The sequence below is a fragment of the Echeneis naucrates genome, chromosome 18 (assembly GCF_900963305.1).
Source record: "Echeneis naucrates chromosome 18, fEcheNa1.1, whole genome shotgun sequence".
Taxonomy (NCBI): Eukaryota; Metazoa; Chordata; class Actinopteri; order Carangiformes; family Echeneidae; genus Echeneis; species Echeneis naucrates.
In genome coordinates, this window is record NC_042528.1 from 907,509 (window position 1) to 928,332 (window position 20,824).

At 42.8% G+C, this 20,824-nt stretch overlaps 4 protein-coding genes across 9 annotated transcripts in view; all 4 read left to right on the plus strand.

Annotated features, from left to right (window-relative positions):
• LOC115058578 (myelin-oligodendrocyte glycoprotein-like) overlaps positions 1-20,824 on the plus strand; it is a 279,510-nt gene that overhangs the window by 189,203 nt on the left and 69,483 nt on the right. The window lies entirely within an intron of this gene.
• On the plus strand, positions 1,412-6,235 carry LOC115058556 (endothelin receptor type B-like). 2 transcript variants are annotated; one of them, XM_029525936.1, is made up of 8 exons: positions 1,412-1,518; positions 1,813-2,585; positions 2,839-2,966; positions 3,316-3,514; positions 4,378-4,530; positions 4,707-4,840; positions 4,917-5,025; positions 5,841-6,235. In XM_029525936.1, exons 2-8 carry the CDS (start codon positions 2,007-2,009, stop codon positions 5,937-5,939), a joined length of 1,401 nt encoding a protein of 466 aa, XP_029381796.1. In that variant the 5' UTR covers positions 1,412-1,518; positions 1,813-2,006; the 3' UTR covers positions 5,940-6,235. The 2 variants fall into 2 exon arrangements, with proteins under 2 accessions (XP_029381796.1, XP_029381797.1); XM_029525937.1 differs by having other exon boundaries at positions 5,885-6,235.
• Positions 6,873-10,731, plus strand: LOC115058557 (transmembrane protein 184C-like). 3 transcript variants are annotated; one of them, XM_029525939.1, is made up of 12 exons: positions 6,873-7,087; positions 7,500-7,643; positions 7,725-7,855; positions 8,117-8,153; positions 8,403-8,608; positions 8,692-8,766; positions 8,880-8,973; positions 9,077-9,189; positions 9,262-9,361; positions 9,478-9,555; positions 9,631-9,724; positions 9,810-10,731. In XM_029525939.1, the coding sequence occupies exons 2-12, from the start codon at positions 7,527-7,529 to the stop codon at positions 10,082-10,084; spliced, it is 1,320 nt and encodes a 439-aa protein (XP_029381799.1). In that variant the 5' UTR covers positions 6,873-7,087; positions 7,500-7,526; the 3' UTR covers positions 10,085-10,731. The 3 variants fall into 3 exon arrangements, with proteins under 3 accessions (XP_029381799.1, XP_029381798.1, XP_029381800.1); XM_029525938.1 differs by having other exon boundaries at positions 7,500-7,855; XM_029525940.1 differs by lacking the exons at positions 6,873-7,087; positions 7,500-7,643 and having other exon boundaries at positions 7,741-7,855; positions 8,046-8,153.
• On the plus strand, positions 11,539-18,822 carry LOC115058544 (NLR family CARD domain-containing protein 3-like). 3 transcript variants are annotated; one of them, XM_029525912.1, is made up of 12 exons: positions 11,540-12,131; positions 12,909-12,986; positions 13,171-13,275; positions 13,518-13,622; positions 13,863-13,967; positions 14,084-14,283; positions 14,361-16,149; positions 16,336-16,509; positions 16,718-16,891; positions 17,390-17,436; positions 17,516-18,055; positions 18,192-18,822. In XM_029525912.1, exons 2-11 carry the CDS (start codon positions 12,922-12,924, stop codon positions 18,043-18,045), a joined length of 3,294 nt encoding a protein of 1,097 aa, XP_029381772.1. In that variant the 5' UTR covers positions 11,540-12,131; positions 12,909-12,921; the 3' UTR covers positions 18,046-18,055; positions 18,192-18,822. The 3 variants fall into 3 exon arrangements, with proteins under 3 accessions (XP_029381776.1, XP_029381772.1, XP_029381775.1); XM_029525915.1 differs by lacking the exon at positions 13,171-13,275; XM_029525916.1 differs by lacking the exons at positions 13,518-13,622; positions 13,863-13,967 and having other exon boundaries at positions 11,539-12,131.

Here is a 20,824-nt window from a genome sequence, read left to right on the forward strand (position 1 = left end):
CATACACAAACACACACACAAGCTGTATCTCAACTCAGTGACTAAGATAACACATTTCTATGTATAGGTAGATAGATAGACAGACGGACGGTTAGAAAAGGTCCACAGGTTGGGTTTGGACTAACACACGGCTGAGACAGATGTGTGTTTCTTCAGGAACTTCGCCGGCTGCTGATGTTGGAACAGCAGACTGCGGTCGGCGGTGGGAATGCTCCGGGATCATCTCAGACAAACTAAACAACAAACAAATCCAGTAGAAGATTTTAGCAGGCCAAGAATGGATTTTTTGTGTTAGTACAAAATGGTAAACTACAGTTTTGGAAACAGAAAGTTCTGTTTTCTTTGCGAGGCCCTATGTTCAAATTTCAGCCATAAAAGCTGCTGGAGCAGATAGCCTGCAGCAGCTAAAAGGAAATGAATATTATACATAATGTGGATGCATAAACAGGAACACGCTAATAACGTCCACATCACTTGAAGTGAAGCTAACTTGCAGTAAACAGCACAGCTATAACAACAGCTCTGTAAAAACTCAGTTGTGTTATAGTTGCATGAAAGTATAAAAAAACCATCAACTGGTCATTCCAGATCAACAGCAGCAGAAATGCAGTGTGTATTAGACTAAACTCTCTGGTGTTTGTTTACGAATGTCACTTCATATTTGAGAAGAATATTGTTTTGTTACCTCTAATATTTCCCAAAAGGGCAAAAAAAGAAAAAGTTTGTCATTCGTTTTAAACAACAGTTTGGCAGCCGGTAAATATTTAGATATTGTTTATGGAATATTTTCTGTCTTATGGATGACACATGTTGAAAGATAATGAAAACATGGTTTTGTCTCTTTCATGACTCTGATTGTGGAAACTTTTAAACCTCCTTGTTTGAATATATTTAATCAGAGCGAATAAAACATATGAACAGTAAACCTTTGGGATAATAAACTGAGACTGGCATCACTTGTGTTCAAACGCAGCAATAAATTTTACTGCCCCAAACTGTTTCATCAAGGAAGAAATTTGGATTGGTTTCAATTATGGCAAGTGAGTGTGTGAGGTAATAAAAGTTCAGAGTCTCTCACCAACAGAGTTTTTGTTTAAATCGCTACTTCTGGATTTTAAGTTTTGTTTATTTCTGTTTTGTTTTATTTACATTTTTATTTCTCCCATTCCTGTCCATGTTGTCATTGACTCTAATGCAGTCTTATAACCGTCGACTATTACTGTCATTATTATTATTATTATTATTATAATCATTATTATTGCTAAAAGGGAGGAGGAGAGTGTGAGGTGAAGTGTGAGGAGACGGAGAGAAGGAAAGAGGAGGATGAAAAGGTGGGGAAGGGGTAGGATAAATGGGGGCGTGCGAGCATTTATGGCTATCAGAGAGAGAGAGAGAGAGTAAAAACGGAGCTCTGTCAGTGACACTTCATTCGCTTTGTCTCGACTCAGCAGAGCTCACAGTTCATCTCCTCTCAGAGGACAGTAGAGCCTGGAAGGATTTAAATCAAAACATACAACGGTGAGACTTTCAAAGTCTGTTTTCCTGATTTGTTCACTTTAGTTTGTAAACGTGTAATTTTGAGTTATTTTAGTTTCAATAATTAATTTTAGATTAAAAAAAATCCTGACTATAGAAATAATATTTTTACAGTAACATTATCTGATGTGGCTCTGACATGACAGTGATGAACTTCATACTAGACTGTTATTCAGTTTAATAATCTTTCAGTGAGCTGTTTTAGTTCAGAAAGATCTTGTTTCTTTTTATGGTGCTTTCTGACCAACCTGTTTTTGTTTTCGCTTTGGTTTCCAGAGGAATTAATCCGAGAACCCCAGACAACCATTAGCTCCTTAAAGACTCACTCCGACGCTGACTCAGAGCAGAGCAGGTTCTGGGACCGATTCCTGGATTACTGTTACGGGGTGAAGTCTCTGAACCACAGAGGCTTCCTGAAGCTGCAGGGACGGGAAGGGTTTGAGGAGACACACCAGGCTTTGTGATCTGAAATGGTGGATTCAGAAGGAGGTCGCAGGTCCAGGTCTACCTCCTTCCCTGGAATGTTTCCCGTGCTGCTGGTCGTCTGGCTTTTGCTGGTTGGGACGCCGGTTTACTGCCACAACAACTCTGCATCTGAGCTGCCTGATGTCCACAGCACCGACTCCCCCCTCGGACTGGGAGTGGAGCACCTTATCCGGACCTCGGACCGAGAACCACATCTGGTGCAAGAGACCGTGAACAAGCCCCAGACCTCCCTGGAGTCCGGGCCAGGAAAGCTGAGGAAGTTGAAACACAAACATGATGGACATTCTCTTACATCTTCCTCCAACTCATCTCTGGCGGTTCATAAGCGTCTAGCTCCACCACCAAAGTGTCACCATGAGACGTCGATAAAAAAAGCCTTCAAGTACATCAACACGGTGATGTCCTGCATGATCTTTGCTGTGGGGATCATTGGAAACGCCACCCTGCTCAGGATCATCTGCCAAAATAAAAACATGAGGAATGGACCGAATGCTCTCATAGCCAGTCTGGCCCTCGGAGACCTGATATACATCGCCATCGACCTGCCAATCAACGTCTACAAGGTTGAGCTTCTCAGTATGGTCTCTCCATTCACTGATATATGTTAGAGTATGAATTCATAACAACATGGTTTACTTTTGTGATGTTTAATCGATTATAATGTCCAGTCAACAGAAGCAGTCATGTGTGCTATCAGTGTGTGTTATGTGTCTCAGCCAGGACAATGAGTGTCACACTGATAACAACACAAAAATATCCCACAAAGAGAGATAACACAACTCACACAGACACTGGGACTGATGGGTGTGTTTGCAGCTCCTGGCGATGCGGTGGCCGTTCGCAGACAGCACTTTCGGTTTGTTCCTCTGCAAACTGTTTCCCTTCCTGCAGAAAGCATCAGTCGGCATCACCGTCCTCAATCTGTGTGCTCTGAGCGTGGACAGGTTGGTACACCGTTTCACCACAAACACACCCTAAAACAAATTCTGCCTTTAATCCTGAAAACCAAAACTACAAACAATCACCAAACAAAATTTCAATTTTCAAAAAACAAACAATGGATATAAAAGAGGACGCGGTCTCCAGGCCTGGAAATACTGATATGGATCAAAAACCAATGAGATGGGTGACGTCATGGAGGGCCGACACTAATAACCAATGAACTAAAACTAATTCTATCCTTAAGGCCAAAACCAAGTCTGGAAGTGAGGGCCAAACTAAGTTTCAAAGAAGTCCAAACATCCAAAGAGCCCCTCAAGAACACACTGACTAAAACACGATCATCTCTACCAGGTACCGTGCGGTGGCGTCCTGGTCCCGGGTACAGGGCACAGGCGTTCCCACGGTAACAGCGTTGGAGATCTTGGTGATCTGGCTGCTGTCGATGCTGCTGGCTGTGCCGGAGGCCATCGGCTTCAACATGGTCACCTTCGAATACAACAACGTCACCCTGAAGACCTGCATGCTGCAGCCCAAGACGGCCTTCATGACTGTGAGTGTGTTTGTATGTTTATGGTGTGTCTCTGTGTGCGTTTTCTAGTGTAAGTGTGTGGTCTTGTGTGTTTGTTAAGTGTTGATGGACATTTGGGCTCTTGACACCAGAGACTGTAAATGTTCTATACACTGTTAAAATAGGAACTAAACTATGATTCTTTGCTCTTCCTGATAAGACTAAGGGCGAGCTCTCTACAACCCTGACAGTTTAAAACTTCATTTCCTGTTTATGTCTCTGCTTCATGACTGATGTAAACAAACTCAGTCCAAGTACTCAGAACTGGTCCTGGGTCTGCTGACCTGAGTCCTCAGACTTGGCCTCAAGACGAGATTCATTCAGAAAATATAAAAATGTACAACCTGACCAGAAAACACTGTATTAGATTACTAAAAAGAACAAACTACTGGAGAAGCTTTTCCTGAGGTTCCAAAAAGGAGAGTTTTTAGATAACAATAATGATCTGCAGTCACATTAACAAAACAGAGAAACCCTTCAGAATAAGGGATCTGACTCGTTATTCATCAGACCTGGAAAGGCTCTTCAGACTCTGCTTAAATTGATGATCCATTTAATTTCATTTGGTCCAAATCCTCCATTGTACGGATGAATATTCTACAGAGTGATGACGGCCATTCGGGAGCCACGATGTCATCAAGAAGAAAGAGCTGTTTCAGACCTTTTAGTGCCCCTGCGAGGATCTTTCATGACCAAGTTTTTAGTCCTGACTCAGATATCAACGTTAAACTTCTGTTTGGCCCCGACACTTCTACATAAGGACAGATTCTTGTGGGTAGTTTCATGCAGTCCAGGTAAAGACCAGGTTTGGGGTTTCTGATGGGGCGTGTTTCTTTGGGCTCCAGTTCTACCAGGACGCGAAGGACTGGTGGCTCTTTGGCTTCTACTTCTGCGTCCCTCTGGCCTGTTCGGCCTTTTTCTACGGCCTGATGACCTGCGAGATGCTACGACACCAGAAAGGAAGTCTGAGGATCTCACTGAGTGAACACCTCAAACAGGTGACATTTACAGTTCACTGAAACTGACGGAGCAGCAGATATTTATTTTCTTTTTTGTCTGAAGGTTTAGTTTGGTGTGTCTAATAAAAAGACTGGAAGCAGGATAATGTCATTTTTAATGGAAACACACCAGCAGTCTGTTCAGGTCAGTTTTTTTTTTTTTTTTATTCCTGCAGCGTCGAGAAGTAGCCAAAGCCGTCTTCTGCCTGGTCCTGATCTTCGCTCTGTGCTGGTTCCCGCTGCATCTGAGTCGCCTGCTGAAGTGGACCATCTACAGACCACACGACGCCCATCGCTGCGACTTATTAAAGTAGGTTTAGAAACATCTGGTCGATGTATCTGCTGTTTGGTCCCTCACCGTGTCCTCGTGTCCTTCGGCCTTCTAGCTTCCTGTTGGTGCTGGACTACTTCAGCATAAACATGGCAACCATCAATTCCTGCATCAATCCCATAATCCTCTACTTCGTCTCCAAGAGGTTCAAAAACTGCTTCAAGGTAAAAACTGAATTTGGTCCAGTTGGACTTTTGTCAAGCACGAATCTGCTTCTCCCAGAGTCAGTGTGACATCACGGTGAAGTCACGGGGTCAGAGGGCGTGAGACATAGATAACAGAAGATAAGATGGAGACAGAGAGAGATACCAACTGACAGACGCCGCAGTGTTTTGGGATCACAAATATCTCAAGGATAAAAGATAAAGGACTCGAGGGACGGGTTGGTTTAAAGGGCCACTCCACCAACTTTTAGACGAAGAAGACAGATTTCATTTAAAATTTTTTTCAGCTCTCAGATGTCACACACACTGAGCATTTGGCGTGTTGATTAAAATCCGAAGGTGTCATCAGGTCATTTTAACCGTCTGATGAAATGATGCTGCACCTGAACCTGGTCGTCATGGTTACAGCCATGAACAATGTGGTGGTTGCATTCCTTCCTCCGTCGCCATGGTTGCGGCAGCGGTGGTCAGGGAGTGGCTAAGTTTAGGAGAAGGTGGCGATTTGTGTTGTTGGAATAAGTACAAGTCCTCAACATTATGCAATCTCTGTCGTCATGGTTACCGTAACTGAAATAACAGCCATGGATGGGAGATGGGAGATGTGTGTGCCAGAAAGGGAGGCTCGTTTGTGCAAGTTGCATTATGGGAAATGTAGGAGCTCCACAATTAGCCAGAAATTCAGGACATCTTTATTTTGATGATGATAATTTTTTTTTTTTAAAGTTTATGTAGCTGAAATACTAAATCGTTGGAGTGACCCTTTAATCAGACTCACCCGTCTCTCTCTGTCTGTCTGTCTCTTTGTCTCTCTGCAGTCCTGTCTGTGTTGCTGGTGTTATTCTGGCTCTCTCTCTAACAGTATGTTGCCGCTCCATCATGGGACGAGTCTGCAGTACAAACACACTGACCACTGAGAGAGAGAGAGAGAGAGAGAGAGAGAGAGGAAGTCATCTTCATCAGCATCAGACTGAACCAACATCTGACAGAGACACCGTGTCACTCTGTGGACAGTTTTTCCTGTTATGTCACATATTTATGTGTATTTTCTTACTAACTGCCTGATGTGTGGTGTATTACACACTTCTTGCTATATAGTAATTTTTTGGGTGTTTTATATATAAAATATTGTCCCTGTAAAAAAAAAAAAGAGAGAGAGAGAGAGAGCGAGAGAGAGAGAGAGAGAGCGAGTGGGAGTGAAGTTATTTCTTTACACTCACAACATGAAACTGTTAACTAAACAAATTACTGATGTTGGGTTTTCATTTTTTGGTGAATGTTTTTATTTTATATTAAAACAGCAAAAAATATTAATTTTTATCAATAAATATATGGATATGCTGTTTTATTAATGGGAGTTTGATCATAAAATAAGTTTAACCTAAAACTGCTGAAGGATGAACAGATTGGGGAATAAATTTTATGGCAAAACTTCCAGTTTTTCAGTACGGACCAAATCGTAAAAATAAATATAATATAATAATATAATGTTATAATGATAACAAGATGTATTAATTTGCCTTCAGGTTCATCACAATAAACACAGTATTAAAACGAAAGGCTCCTTTATCAGATAAATAAAATTAAATAAAATAAAAGATGAACTTTTATGTGATGATTGTTTGTTGATTAACTGGAAAAAATAACAACTCTGCTTCAAACTTTCGAGTTTCATTTCCAAATGTAGATGACAGAACAAAGAAAGAACAGTTTTGTTTGAATAAATATAATTCATCAAATGAATTATAAATATAACTGATGTCATTGTACGCAATTGAATCGGGGAGGGCGTGGCCTGTTTGTGCGTCTTTCCCACGTGACGGACGGAGGGCTAGATGGTCCAGATTCGGTAAACACCGGGAGGAGACCGGACAGCAGCACGAAGACCAGAAGACCGGACAGCGTCGGTCGGATTTCGGATTGTGGCTGATCGATGTGACTGATCGCCGATCGGGTCGTTATTGGCTGAGTCTCGCGGGCGGAGGCGGAGGAGAGAGATGCGTTGCCTGGTAACAGAATCCGGACCAGAGGGAGAACAGGCCAGCGGTCATCTGCAGGTTTAAAGGTTTGTGTACATGTCGGATAAAAGCGGCCATCTTTGGTGTTTTAGTCCGTTTCTACTGACAAACTCTGTGACGTCATCTCAAACCGGCCGTTTGGACACACACACACACACACACACACACAGGCCTAGAGTCCACACAACCAGGAGCGGGGCTACAATACGTTTCATGGGGGGGGGGCCAGAGAAGGGTGGCCCTTTTTATGTGAAAGCAGTCAGATACTGTTGAATACAACATGATGTTCATTTTTTAAATGATGCTCCATTTAGAGGGAAAGGGGAGGGGTTAGGGGGCGGGGCTACTGTGTGACTGACAGACGGGACTGAAAACACATTTGTGGTGGTTACTTTTCAAATTATTTCTAATAATTTGCAATAATATATGTAAAACAACTGATTTGCTCCTGGGGCCTAGGACACACCTGTTCTCGCCGCCGCCGTGATGCCATGCTCGTGTGCAGAGTGGAGGAGGTGGATCCGCCCGCTGGTCCTGGTCCTCTACGCTCTGCTGCTAGTGGCCGTGCTGCCGCTCTGCATCTGGGAGCTGCAGAAGGACAAAGTAAAGACCTGTCCAACATCTCACCTCCACCCCGCCTCTCTGAGTTTGAATAAATCCATGCTGCTTGTCCTCTCTGTCCAGGTCGGCACTCACAGTAAAGCTTGGTTCATCGCCGGCGTCTTCGTTTTCCTGACTATTCCAATTTCACTGTGGGGGATTCTGCAGCATATGGTGCACTACACTCAGCCAGAGCTGCAGAAACCGATCATCAGGTAAACACACAGCAACAAACACTGCAGAAAGCTTTATAATCATTCATCAGCAGGGATACAAAGGTACACAGAGGATCGGCTAAAGTCTGGTCTGGGCGGTTTGACAGAGGTCTTGGTGCAGATCTGGACTTGTACCAATTACAACAACATCATTTTTAGCTTGGACTTTGATTTTGTATACATTTTTCAGAAGGTGTGAGACACTGAAGCGCACAAACACACAACCCTGTTTGTGTTATGTTGCTCTCCGTCTCTTTCCAGAATACTGTGGATGGTGCCGATCTACAGTTTGGACAGTGTGAGTCATTATTATACATTTTCACACAAACACGCACAACGACCCACCTTCTTCTTTGCACCACGTTGCCGTGGCGATGGGACCTCATTAGAGACGAGGGGGACACGAGACCCAATATCAAGTTACAGCACAAACACACACAAAGAACGATGATTTTCTGACTGACTGATCACCCATTACAGCTAATGAAATGATCTCCATGGTAACAAGCTCGTTTCCAGTCACAGTTCCATTCTTGCCCCCCCTCAGTGGTTGGCCCTGCGGTACCCCACCCTGGCCATCTACGTGGACACGTGCAGGGAATGCTACGAGGCCTACGTCATCTACAACTTCCTGGTGTTCCTGCTGAACTTCCTGAGTAACCAGTACCCCAGCCTGGTGCTGATGCTGGAGGTGCAGCAGCAGCAGCCTCACCTGCCGCCGCTCTGCTGCTGCCCGCCGTGGCCAATGGGAGAGTAAGATGGAGCTGTGATGTCACAGAATATGGCGGACAGTCAGATAGCTGATGTGTGTTCCTCTGGTCCTCTCTCTCCTTCAGGGTGTTGTTGTTCCGCTGTAAGCTGGGAGTCCTCCAGTACACTGTGGTCAGACCTGTTACCACGGTGATAGCACTGTAAGAATCTCACTGTAACAATGGGGACACTGTTGGGACTTTCCTGCTTTTCCTGTTGTAATTTTTTGTAAAATTTCTCTTTCCCATGGCTGTCGGTTTCACGTTTTGACCAGAATCTGTCAACTCTGCGGCGTTTACGACGAAGCCAACTTCAGCTTCAGGAACGCCTGGTCCTACCTGGTTATAGTCAACAACATTTCTCAGCTGGTAAAGACGCATCACACAAAAACACCCAGAGATAAAGATTGTGACGTTGCCTGACCCACATCATGACCTAAACTAACACCGAATCTTGACGCTGTTGTGTCAGTTCGCCATGTACTGCCTGTTGTTGCTGTACCGAGCTCTGAGAGAGGAGCTGACTCCCATCAGGCCCGTGGGGAAGTTCCTCTGCGTCAAGCTGGTGGTCTTTGTCTCATTCTGGTAAGAAAGGAAGGGAGGGAGGGAGGAGGCGGAGGGAAGGACTCTGTGGGACTCACTCCTCTCTCTCTGCAGGCAGGCTGTTTTCATAGCATTCCTGGTGAAGGTTGGCGTGATCTCTGACAAACACACCTGGGACTGGGACAGTGTGGAGGCTGTGGCCACTGGACTGCAGGTACGAACACATTTAGGAACAAACCGTCACTCAGATCTGAAACACAGAAGACACACTGTCAGCAGAGGAGTGAAAAACCATTTCACTTCAGCCAGATTCTCGATTAATCAATGCAGGACTTCATCATCTGCATAGAGATGTTCCTGGCAGCCATCGCTCACCACTACACCTTCACCTACAAGCCCTACGTACAGGTAACACTTCTACTTCCCTCCCTGACGCCATATTGATGTGGCCCTGTTAATCTGGCTTTTGTCTGGTCCACCCAGGAAGCAGAGGAGGGATCGTGTTTCGACAGCTTTCTGGCCATGTGGGATTTCTCAGATATTAGAGCTGACGTCACCGAGCAGGTCCGCCATGTTGGTGAGTGTCTCACAAACTTTGATGATGACGACACTAATGTTTGTGACTTGCTGTCTGACCTGAACGTTTCTCTCCGCCCCATCAGGTCGTACGTTCTTGGGTCGTCCCAACAAGATGTATTTTGGCGCCGCAGTTCGACCTGAACACACCGAACACACCGGCCTCCTCACGGCGACTTCGCAGGACCCCATCATAGCGGCAGCCACATCAATGCCGTCTTCCCCTTCCTCGAGTGGGCGGTACCAAGGCCTTGGCCACACCCCCGCCCCTCATTCCATTTCCGCTCCTGCAGGGTTCACGTCGTCTTCCTGGGACGATTACAGCGACAGTTCGCCATCACCAGCGGGTGGCGTCCAATAGCAGGGTAATCCCACCACGACCACATGTACAGGGGAGGGACGGCGTCTGCTTTGTGGTTTTGGACAAATAATCCCTCGGATTTCTGTAATAAAGCCAAGATAAAGAAATAGACTGAACTCTCTCTGTATGAAAAAGAAGAGAAACAGTCTGTCACTGTGTGATCTCAAAGCCATGTTTGTTGAGAAATGTCAGTACGGCCCAGTTCTACATGTTGAAATGTGTGTTTTGATGTCAGATGATGTCGTTTTGATAAATGTACCTGCAGCTCTGCAGAGGAGGTTGCTGAGCTGCCTCTGATTCATAATAAATCAACAGGACGGCGTCATTAATCTCATACGAGTGATCTCTCCTCTCCGTGAGCTCCATTCTCACACGTTAACTTTGGACACTGAAGCTGTTTCATATTTTATTATTTGGTGGAACAACTTTGGACTTGAAGCTGAAGTCAGAGTCAGAGATAAAGTCATATTTCCTTCTTTCTTAATCTGATTGTTGGCTAACAAGAAACCGGTCGTTGCACAAGGCAGCCACAACTTTGCATAAGTCACACAACTCTGACTAAACAAATTTAAAACAATTTACAATTCATCTTTAATCATCACTGCATGTGTCATTAAATCAGCTCCAATAAAGACGTGTTTTATTCAACTACATGCCTTACTACTGTGTTAGTGTTTTTTTTTTCATTGCTTTGAGCTGTTAGGTGCTAAAAATACATTTAACAGTTAAAGAAGACGTTGAGACAGATATGCAAATTACACCATAATCAAAAACAACTTCCATCTACGAAGAAACACAAACGCTTCCTCGTTAAACATGACTGAACATGTAGATAATCAGGGAATAAAAGTTGGACGAAATTAATGAAGTAAAATTTTAGAATCGTTTTATTGTTGTGCAGTTCACATTTGTTAGGTCACTGCTTCGTGTCATAATGTGTGTTGTTGCAAAGCCACACAAAAATCACAAGTGCTGATGAAGTCAGTCTGTTTATGTGCATGAATATAGTTCACTGTTCAGTGTTGATAGTTTATATTCTCCACCAGATGGGAAGTTTTGTTGTCTTATAAATTAGACACATGATAACAAAACAAGATTTTTGCTTTGGGACATTTTAGAAGCACAATGTGAGAACAAACCCACAAGAACTTGTTAACGTTCAAATCTGTCAGTCTGTTTTACAGTAAGTATTGCAGGTCCTGGACCTGTTGTGTAGCCAGAGTGCTTTTCAGTCAGCACTGCAAAACAAATGTCAATTCATTTATTCATCCAGTCAGTTGATATGAAATTTAGAAGAAGCCGTTACTGTGTGGACGTCTTTGGATGGAACTGATAAGAGAAAAACATGCTGTGTAGTTCAGATTAGATATCTCGTAGATCCAGACTCAACTGAAAGTTATTTATACAGCAGGTAAAATAAGTATTGAACACATCGCCATTTTCTCAGTAAATATATTTCTAAAAGTGCTATTGACATGACATTTTCAGCAGTTGTCTTTAATAACTCATGCTACCCAAACATGCAAGGAAGGATTTGCAAAAGTGTTTGTGTGGAAGAATGGGCCAAATGGACACCTTTACAATGAATGCAACTAGTTTCTCCATACAGGAGGCGACTTGAAGCTGTTATTACCAACAAAGGCTTTTGTACGAAGTATTAAATAAATTTAGGTCAGTGTGTTCAATACCTCGTCCCTTTTTCATTCCATTTTTATCAAACAAAATTAATTTATAGGCATCTTAGGTTTGATTTCTTAGCATGAGTTGTTACCGACAACTGCTGAAAATTTAATGAGTAGCAGCTTTAGAAATATATTTCCTAAGAGAATCGGTGTCGTGTCCTTCGTGTTGACTTATTTTACTGGTTCCCACAACCCACGTGTGGGGTTGGTAAGTTTGAAACAGCCAGCAAAACAAGTGCGAGTTTGTCGGTTTGTAAGTGAAACCGAAAGTAGTCACAGGTCGTTCGAGGAAGGGAGTTGTTCTCGTTCTGAAGAAGAGTTGAAAAGTCGAAAAGATCACCGAGCACGGAGAAGTAATTAAACCAGTGAGTGTTTAATTAACCGGTTTGTTAACTTTATCAGGCTCAAGTTGACTTTGTGTTGTTGTGTAACTTGAAAACCGTTACGGGGAAACGTGTGTGCGTAGTAAAACTCTTGTTCGCTTTTTTTCTTGTAGTTTCTGTTTATGTGTTAATGTTAACGTGGAAATAGATGATATAATCAAAATGGAGCATTTCTTCGTGTTTCGTTGTGTTTTTTATTCTTATTGCAAATAAAGTAATCATTAAAGTAAATAAAAAACATGGACGGATGTGGACAGTTTTCGGTTCATGATCTTGTTGCAGATACTTAGCTCAGTGGAGAAATGTTCATATTACAGCAGCATCGGATCTAAAAGAGAAAACAGAAGAAGTCGACTGAGAATATATCAAAACTCCAAGCAACAGGTGCTGGAGGAGGAGGAGAGGTGGAGAGAGGTGTAGCTTTTGTTGTGACGTCTGAAAGCGGGGACGTGTTCCTTCACACAAGTGAAGTAAAATTAAAAAGACTGAGCAGAGAAGTGAAAGTCGGTGCATGATGGTCAAACATCAGCAGGTTTTTTTATTTCATCTATTATTGTAAATAGATGAATCAATAAATGTCGTTGGCAGTGGGCAGAACAAAGTGTGTCAGTGAACACGACAGAACTAACTGAGAACAAAATGGAGTTTGTTGGGTTTGTTTGGTTCATGCTCTTGTTGCAGATACTCAGCTGGTTAATAATCAGATGTTAGGACGCTGAAGTTTGTCAGAGCTGATGTGGATGTTTCTGCCTGCTGCAGATCAGAAGCTGAGATGGCTGATGGGACGAGGAAGAGGAGGCGCCCCACCTCAGATATTTCCTGCTCCGAACCAACAGAGTAAGTTGGCTCAAGCTGCACAGATCAAACCTGCCATCTAGTGGAAACCTGAAGAATCAGTCACTGAACTAATTCAGTCATTTCTGTATTTAATCATTAATATGTGAATATTTCATGAGCCTGGGGAATAAATGACCCAGCTGTAGGAATACCTGATGAATAAATTTGGAATCTTTTGTTTTAGGTCACAGAAGAGAAGAGGGGGGTCCTCCAGCCCGAGTCACATCTCTGTGAAGAGCAATAGATCTATCGGACCGCCGCCAAACTTCAGCACTGAGCAGCCTGAAACGTAACTCCACATTTCATTCTGATTAAAGTATTTATTTGTATCCACTGAATCCACACCGGACCAGAACACACCCAAACAACTTCTGCTAAAACTACATCGGTCCAACTCCCATTTCTGACATATTGCTGACACTATTTGTGCATTTAATCATGAAATCATGATCATTTGGTAAACTGAAGGAAAAAAAATGACCAATTTGTAAGAATACCTGATGAATAAATTCAAAGAATCTTTTGTTTTAGGTCACAGAAGAGAAGAGGGGGGTCCTCCAGTCCGAGCCACATGTCTGTGAAGAGCAATAGATCTATCGGACCGCCGCCAAACTTCAGCACTGAGCAGCCTGAAACGTAACTCCACATTTCATTCTGATTAAAGTATTTATCTGTATCCACTGAATCCACACCGGACCAGAACACACCCAAACAACTTCTGCTAAAACTACATCGGTCCAACTCCCATTTCTGACATATTACTGACACTATTTGTGCATTTAATCATGAAATCATGATCATTTGGTAAACTGAGGGAACAAATGACCAATTTGTAAGAATACCTGATGAATAAATTCAAAGAATCTTTTGTTTTAGGTCACAGAAGAGAAGAGGGGGGTCCTCCAGCCCGAGCCACATCTCTGTGAAGAGCAATAGATCTATCGGACCGCCGCCAAACTTCAGCACTGAGCAGCCTGAAACGTAACTCCACATTTCATTCTGATTCCATGAATCCATGAACCAAAGCCATCCAGATCCTGGACTTGTTGAAAAAGATCAATGGGCTAATAATGGGCTGTTTGTTGCCCCGCTTACAGTCAGACAACTGGAGGGGAACCCCGCTGTTCAGGGTGTGAGGAGCATTTGAGGGACCCAGTCCAACTCAGCTGTGGACACTGCTCATGTAAACAGTGTCTGAGCTCAGACGGGGACCCGTCTGATTCACCAGCAGCCTCCGCCTGCAGAAAATGTGGAAAGACACTCAGAATAGATCCTGAACACCAGAGAGATCACACCGGTACGATTAAAGGTGAAATATTTTCACTATTACAAATTTTGATACCAAACTTACCATCATGCATTTGCTTGTTTCAGAGGACGATCTTGTTTGGGAAGCAAAGAAGAAGCATAAGGAAGAAATGAAAGAAAAATTCATGTATGTATCTGAAGGTGATGCAGAGAACCAGAGTCAACTGAACACCATCTACACAAAACTCTACATGACCACCGGGGAGAGGGAAGGGCCCCAGGCAGAGCACGAGTTCACGGCCCTGGAGCGGAAAATAAAATCAGAAACATCGCCTCAAAAGTCGGTAAACCTCAGTAACATCTTCAAACGTTTGTCCGGCCAACAGAAAGCCCGCAGATTAGTCCTGACAAAGGGATACGCTGGCATTGGAAAATCATTTTCCGTGCAGAAGTTCATCCTTGACTGGGCCGAAGAGAAAGAAAACCAGGATGTTGACTTTGTTTTCCTTCTTTCTTTTCGAGAGATGAATTTGTGCACAGATACAAAAAGCTTGAACCAACTTTTTGTTGATTTCAACCCTGCACTTGGCATTTTGAATGGTTCAGAAGATTACGCCAAAACCAAGGTTATAGTGATCCTGGACGGTCTGGATGAAAGTAGACTAGAACTGGACTTTAGCAGCACAAAGAGGGTCACATCTCTGAGCGAAGCCACATCTCTGAAGAACCTACTGACAAACCTGATCCGGGGTCACCTTCTTCCTAATGCAGACCTCTGGATAACGTCCCGCGCAGTTGCATCCAATGCAGTCCCTGCAGAGGTTGTGGACATGGTGACGGAGATAAGAGGGTTCAACCAGCCACAAAAAGAGGAATACTTCAAGAAGAGATTTTGTCATGACCCAGGTCTTGCTAAGAGGATCATTTCACATATCCAGTCCACGTTGAGCGTTGACATCATGTGTCAGATCCCGATCTTCTGCTGGATTTCTGCCATGTTATTCCAGGAAGTCTTTAGGGAAGATGAAAAAGTTGAAACTCCTCAAACTCTAACAGAGATGATGGCATATTTCCTGTTTATTCAGACAAAACGCAGAAGCAGAAAAAGTGTCAAGAAGCCTGAGGAAAAGAAAAAGAGCCTTCTGGAAACAGAGAGAGAATTCCTTCTGAAACTCGGTAAACTGGCCTTCGATCATCTGCAGGATAACAGCCTCGTCTTCTACGAGGAAGACCTGGAAGTCTGCGGCATTAAACTGGAAGAAGCACCAGTCTACTCTGGATTTTTCACCACAGTTCTCAGGAAAGAAGACATCTTTTCTGGGAAAAAGGTTTTCTTTTTCGCTCATCTGACCATTCAGGAGTTCTTTGCAGCGGTCTACGTGTACGACTGCTTCACCAACAACAATACAGCAGGGCTCGGCAACTTCCTCAATCTGAAGGACAAAGAACATACTTTACTTGATCTACTAAAGATGACAGTTGAAAAAGTTTTGGAGAAGAACAACAACCATCTGACCTACTTCCTGAGATTCCTTCTTGGACTCATAGTTGAATCCAACCGGAGAGTCCTTCAGGGTCTGCTGAGACCGCCGGATCCAAGCCAAGAAATCGACAAGAAGATCCTGACTTACCTTAAATCCATTCGAAGAAAGGCCATCTCTCCTGACCAGTGTATCTGCCTCTTCCGGGCCATGGATGAGATGAGAGACCAGATAGTCAAACAGGAAATTGAGGAATATCTAAAACAGAAAGATCGTCCTAAAACCGAGCTGACTCCGCTCCACTGCTCCGCTCTGGCCTACTTATTACAAGTATCAAAGGATAAGCTGGAGATCCTGGATCTGAAGAGTTACAACACCTCAGATGAAGGTCGAAGGAGGCTGATCCCAGCAGTGAAGAGCAGCAAGAAGGCAGTGTAAGTTTACTGTTGCCGGTTAATGAATTCTTTCACGCCTCAATGGTGAATCCTGCCAAACATCCCATGTTGTGGTTCCGTCCTCCTGGTCCTTCATGGCCTTTTATCCTGATGTATATTCTCTGTACATCATTGGACTGCTGTTGACTTTGTTTAACATATTATACCTGTATTATCCAACCGCAGACTAGCAGACTGCAAAGTGACTACAGAGTGGGTTCAACATCTGGCTTATGGTCTGAAGTTCCCGAACACCCCACTACAAGAGCTGGACCTGAGCAACAACGACCTGGAAGACTCAGGAGTGGAGATGCTCTGTGAAGGACTGTCCAGTCAAAACTGCAGCCTGGAGATACTGAGGTTTTTATTTATGAACACGAACATGCTACAGTGCAAATGAGTGTACTTCAGTAGATGTTCCCGTCTTTCAGAACAATGCTTGTGTGTTGGAATAAGAATAAACTTTCATTTATTGAGGATCGGAGGGAACTTCATGTTGGTGTTGCTACATAAGAACACGTTGAATGTGACAAAACATTTGTTGATTAACCAAAGACTGTTTTCTCAGGTTGTCAGGTTGTCTTGTCACAGAGGTGGGCTGCACTTTTCTGGCCTCAGCTTTGAAAGCGAACCCCTCCAGTCTAAGAAAACTGGACCTGAGCTACAACCCTCTGGGGGATTCTGGAGTGAAGCTCCTCTCTGAGCTGAAGGACGACCCGGAATACAAGCTCAACGACCTCGAGTAATTCTAATGTTGATGTGTTTGTGACTGTATCACCAGCTTCATGCTGCTCTTAATTGGAGGTGGGTCAATCAGCCAGACAGGTCGAAACAACCAGTTAGTCTTCATCCTTTAGGTCTTTTTCTCTTCTGAAACCAAAAACAACTTCAGATACAGCAGAAATCTTAACTTCTGTGTCTTCAAGTGAGGACTAGGCCCATTGTTGCCCCCTACTGTCTCTTGGTGGAAAGACATCCTGTCTCAACAATTTCCCAACTGCAGGAGTCTCCTCTAGTTGGTGTTCTCTGTCGTCTGACAGGAGGAGGCAGAATTCAACCAATTAATACTGAACAAACCAGAACGAAGGAAAGACGCCTAACGAGAGGTTTTGTTAAAGGTTGTCAAGCTAACTGCCCCACCTCTGATAAAGATCATTGCACAGCTGATTCCCTGAGCTTTTCTTTGGTTTACAGGACTCCGTCCAAAACATTAAATTTCCACCCTTATTTTTCTCCACAGTGTTGGTAATTGTGGTGAACTTCGGATGAGAGCAGGATTCAAGAAATGTAAGTCAGAGGATGCAGCGGGAGGTCTGTGCAAGTTATCGAAGTGTTTGACCCCAAAGCAATGTTTTCTTTCTTCCAGATGCTTGTGAGCTCACTTTGGACCCCAACACCGCCCACAGGAACCTCCGTCTCTCTGAAGGGAACAGAAAGGTGACCTGGGTGAACGAGGAGCAGTCATACCTCGATCATCCAGAGAGGTTTGAGCCGTGGCCACAGGTGCTGTGTGAACAGGGTCTGGATGGCCGATGCTACTGGGAGGTCGATGTGTTGAACTCCTTCAGCGTTGGGGTGACGTACAGAAGCATTGCCAGGAAAGGGGATGTGAACGAGTGCAAGCTGGGGCACAACAAGGAGTCATGGAGTCTGCTTTGCAGTAACGATGGTTGTTTTGCTCTTCACAAAGACGACTCTACCGCCGTGTCTTTGCGTTCACGTTCTTCTCGGATAGGGGTGTATCTGGATTGGCCTGCTGGCGTTCTCTCCTTCTACAGAGTTTCTTCAGACAGCTTGACTCGCCTCCATACATTCAAGGAAAAATTCAGTGAACCCCTCTATCCTGCAGTTGAACTTCGCAGTCCTTCCTCTGCGTTCTTCTGCCAGCTGACATAAATAACCTTCCACTGTTCCACTGAAGCCAAGCTACTGTTGCATGGAAACAGACAATCAAACAGGAGTCGGGACTGGAGCAGGTGGAGCTGATCTTCGAATTTTTTTTTTTAAAATACGTTCTAGTGAAACACACCGGAAGTTATATGACTGCAACATCGATATACATTATGGATTGTCGATGGTATGATGTCTATATGACTGAACAGGTTATTTTCAGTGAGTGAGAGTTTGAATCTATAAATGACGGCTCACGCAGACAGCGTGTCTGCTCTGATCCGTTAACGTGGGTGCCGAAATGAAAAGCAACGTTTTCCAGGATGCACACGCGCTGCTCAAGAAGGCAGTGTGTCCCAGGCCTGAGCACTTCAACTATAAACATATTCATATGTCTATGACTTCGACCACAACCACGGTGCGCAATGGCTTCATGCAGCCCGATGTCCGTGAAGCAGCGATTAATCGAGGAGTCTCTCATTGACGACACGGGCTTTGTACTAAGTTAATCAAACAAATAGGCTACGCGCTATGTTTTACGGTCAACTGCTGTGCTTTCCCATCGGCATTAAACACACCGTCTGGAAATTTGATACCTCTAGCAAATTTATGATAAATTTACAACAATTTAAGATTTTAAATTAAGACATTTTAAGACATTTTTTAAGGACCTGCGGGAACCCTGTATCTGCATCAATCTCAGAAATGCAGATAAAAAAAAAAAAAAGAAAAGCCAAACTCACAGATGTATCTACTCAGTTAAAAGCTTGATGTTGTAAATATTTCACCATAAAAATCACATGCTATTTTTGCCTTTGTTGTGTCATTCTGATTTGGGGAATAACTTCCAGTTAACTGGTGTTTTGTTGATGTTGTGACTGTAGCAGAGAGTTTGTTGAAACATTTATGATTAAGGTAATCTTCATTTCAACACATTTACGAACATTTTTATCTGCCTGTTTTTGTTGTTATATATACACTTTTGTGTCTTTACTATCAACTTAATGAAGCCCAGATATGTTAACCCTCTCTTAGCGACAGATATGTAAATAACATTTATTTATAAATGTTATAAATGTTTGAGCATTCTTTTTTTTTTTTAAACAGACATCATTTATCTTTGTATATATTTAACCGTGCTCTTTATATCAGAATATTCCACCTGTGACTGTTTGATGTAACTTCTCCTTGATAATCACTTGTAGTGCACCATACTCATGCCAATATTATAACATATTATATACATTACATATTATAACATGTTATATATTAGCTCTTACTCTACATTACTGTGACTAACGTTTTGCTGTAGTCTCCAGTTTATTTTAGTTTTTTGATGCTTAATTCAATGTAAAAATCAGGAGCAGCATCCTTGAATAGGAAAGTTAAACAAAGTTTTCTCATGGGACCTTTCTTCTCCAAATAAATCTTTAAAATGTGGCTCCAATTTCCACATAATCCGTTAAATTTCATTTCTGTTAATCTGGTTGGAGAAATTAATATGTATTAAGAATTGATTGTCTTAAAATGTCCATGACTCTTTTAGCGTCTCTCTGAGAAAACTACATTATATTTAAAACAGAATTTTAATGGCAGAATTTTTTCGGACTTATTTGATACAGATTACTTTTAATGTAGATTCCACGCGTTTCTTCCAATAAAGCATCATTTAATAAAGAAATCTGATATCTGAGTGGGTTTTGTTAGATTCTGAGTTCTGACTGCTGATCAGTCTGCTTTAAGGTCAAAGTTCAGGCGTAAATTAAATCTTCTACATGTGTCGGGTCTTAAAGTGATCATGTTTGTGGTGACGGCCTGGATGACCTGGACTTTTCATCCGAACTGGTTCATGTCCACCTCGTCCTTTCTGGATAAATGCTTCACTGCTTTGGCTGACAGTGATGGTCGGGGGAGTCTGGCGGCTGCGACCCCCAGCTGTCACCTGCCCCACCCTGAAGCTCTGATGGAGGGGGGGGTTGGCTTCATCCTGAGCACAAAAAGAAGAAGACGAAGCTGAGATTGAGTTAATAAGAACAGAGCTCTAGATGGTTAATAATCAATTTATTAACTGAATAAAGACTAACTGGTTGTTAACTGAGTCCAATTTAACTGTAATATTTGGTCAGTAAAGGAAAGTGTTTGTCTTCCCTCATAGTTAAACTAAACAGTGAGAGTCTCGCCCTCAACAAACATTTTGCTCCATCTAATATTTATCTGATTAATGAAGAAGAATTATTCATCACTTCTACTGTTACACTAGTTTTCCATTATTTATTTATTGATTAAATATCTCCTATGATTTTAAGTGGGAGTTTTTGCAAAAATAATAATAATAATAAAAATTAGTAACCGGCACAGTGATGTCCAAACTTAGCTGTGATGAAATAAATATTTTAAAGTTCACTAATATAAGAGAAAGTTGAGAGAGAATGGTGAATTATAAAAGATCAAACTGGCATTTTCATCCAATTTCTCATTTATAAAGAAAGAAAAGTTTTTAAAGTGACATTAAAGAGTCAGATGTTTATTCCTGTTCCTCTGCAGCTTTGTTAACATTGATTTGAAATATTTTTAAATATATTCCCTCATATGTTTGTGTACTCATTGTGTATCTGTAGTTGTTTGATTGTGAATCAGTAAAATCCCTGAGTACATGTTGTTAATGTTGTTGTTCTTCACTACGTGTTTGTATAAAGGTTGGATTGAATAATTCTGATTTTGAATTTGAGGACAAAAGACAGAAGAGAGAGAGAGACACGGGTCGAGCGAGTTAGACAAAGAGCCG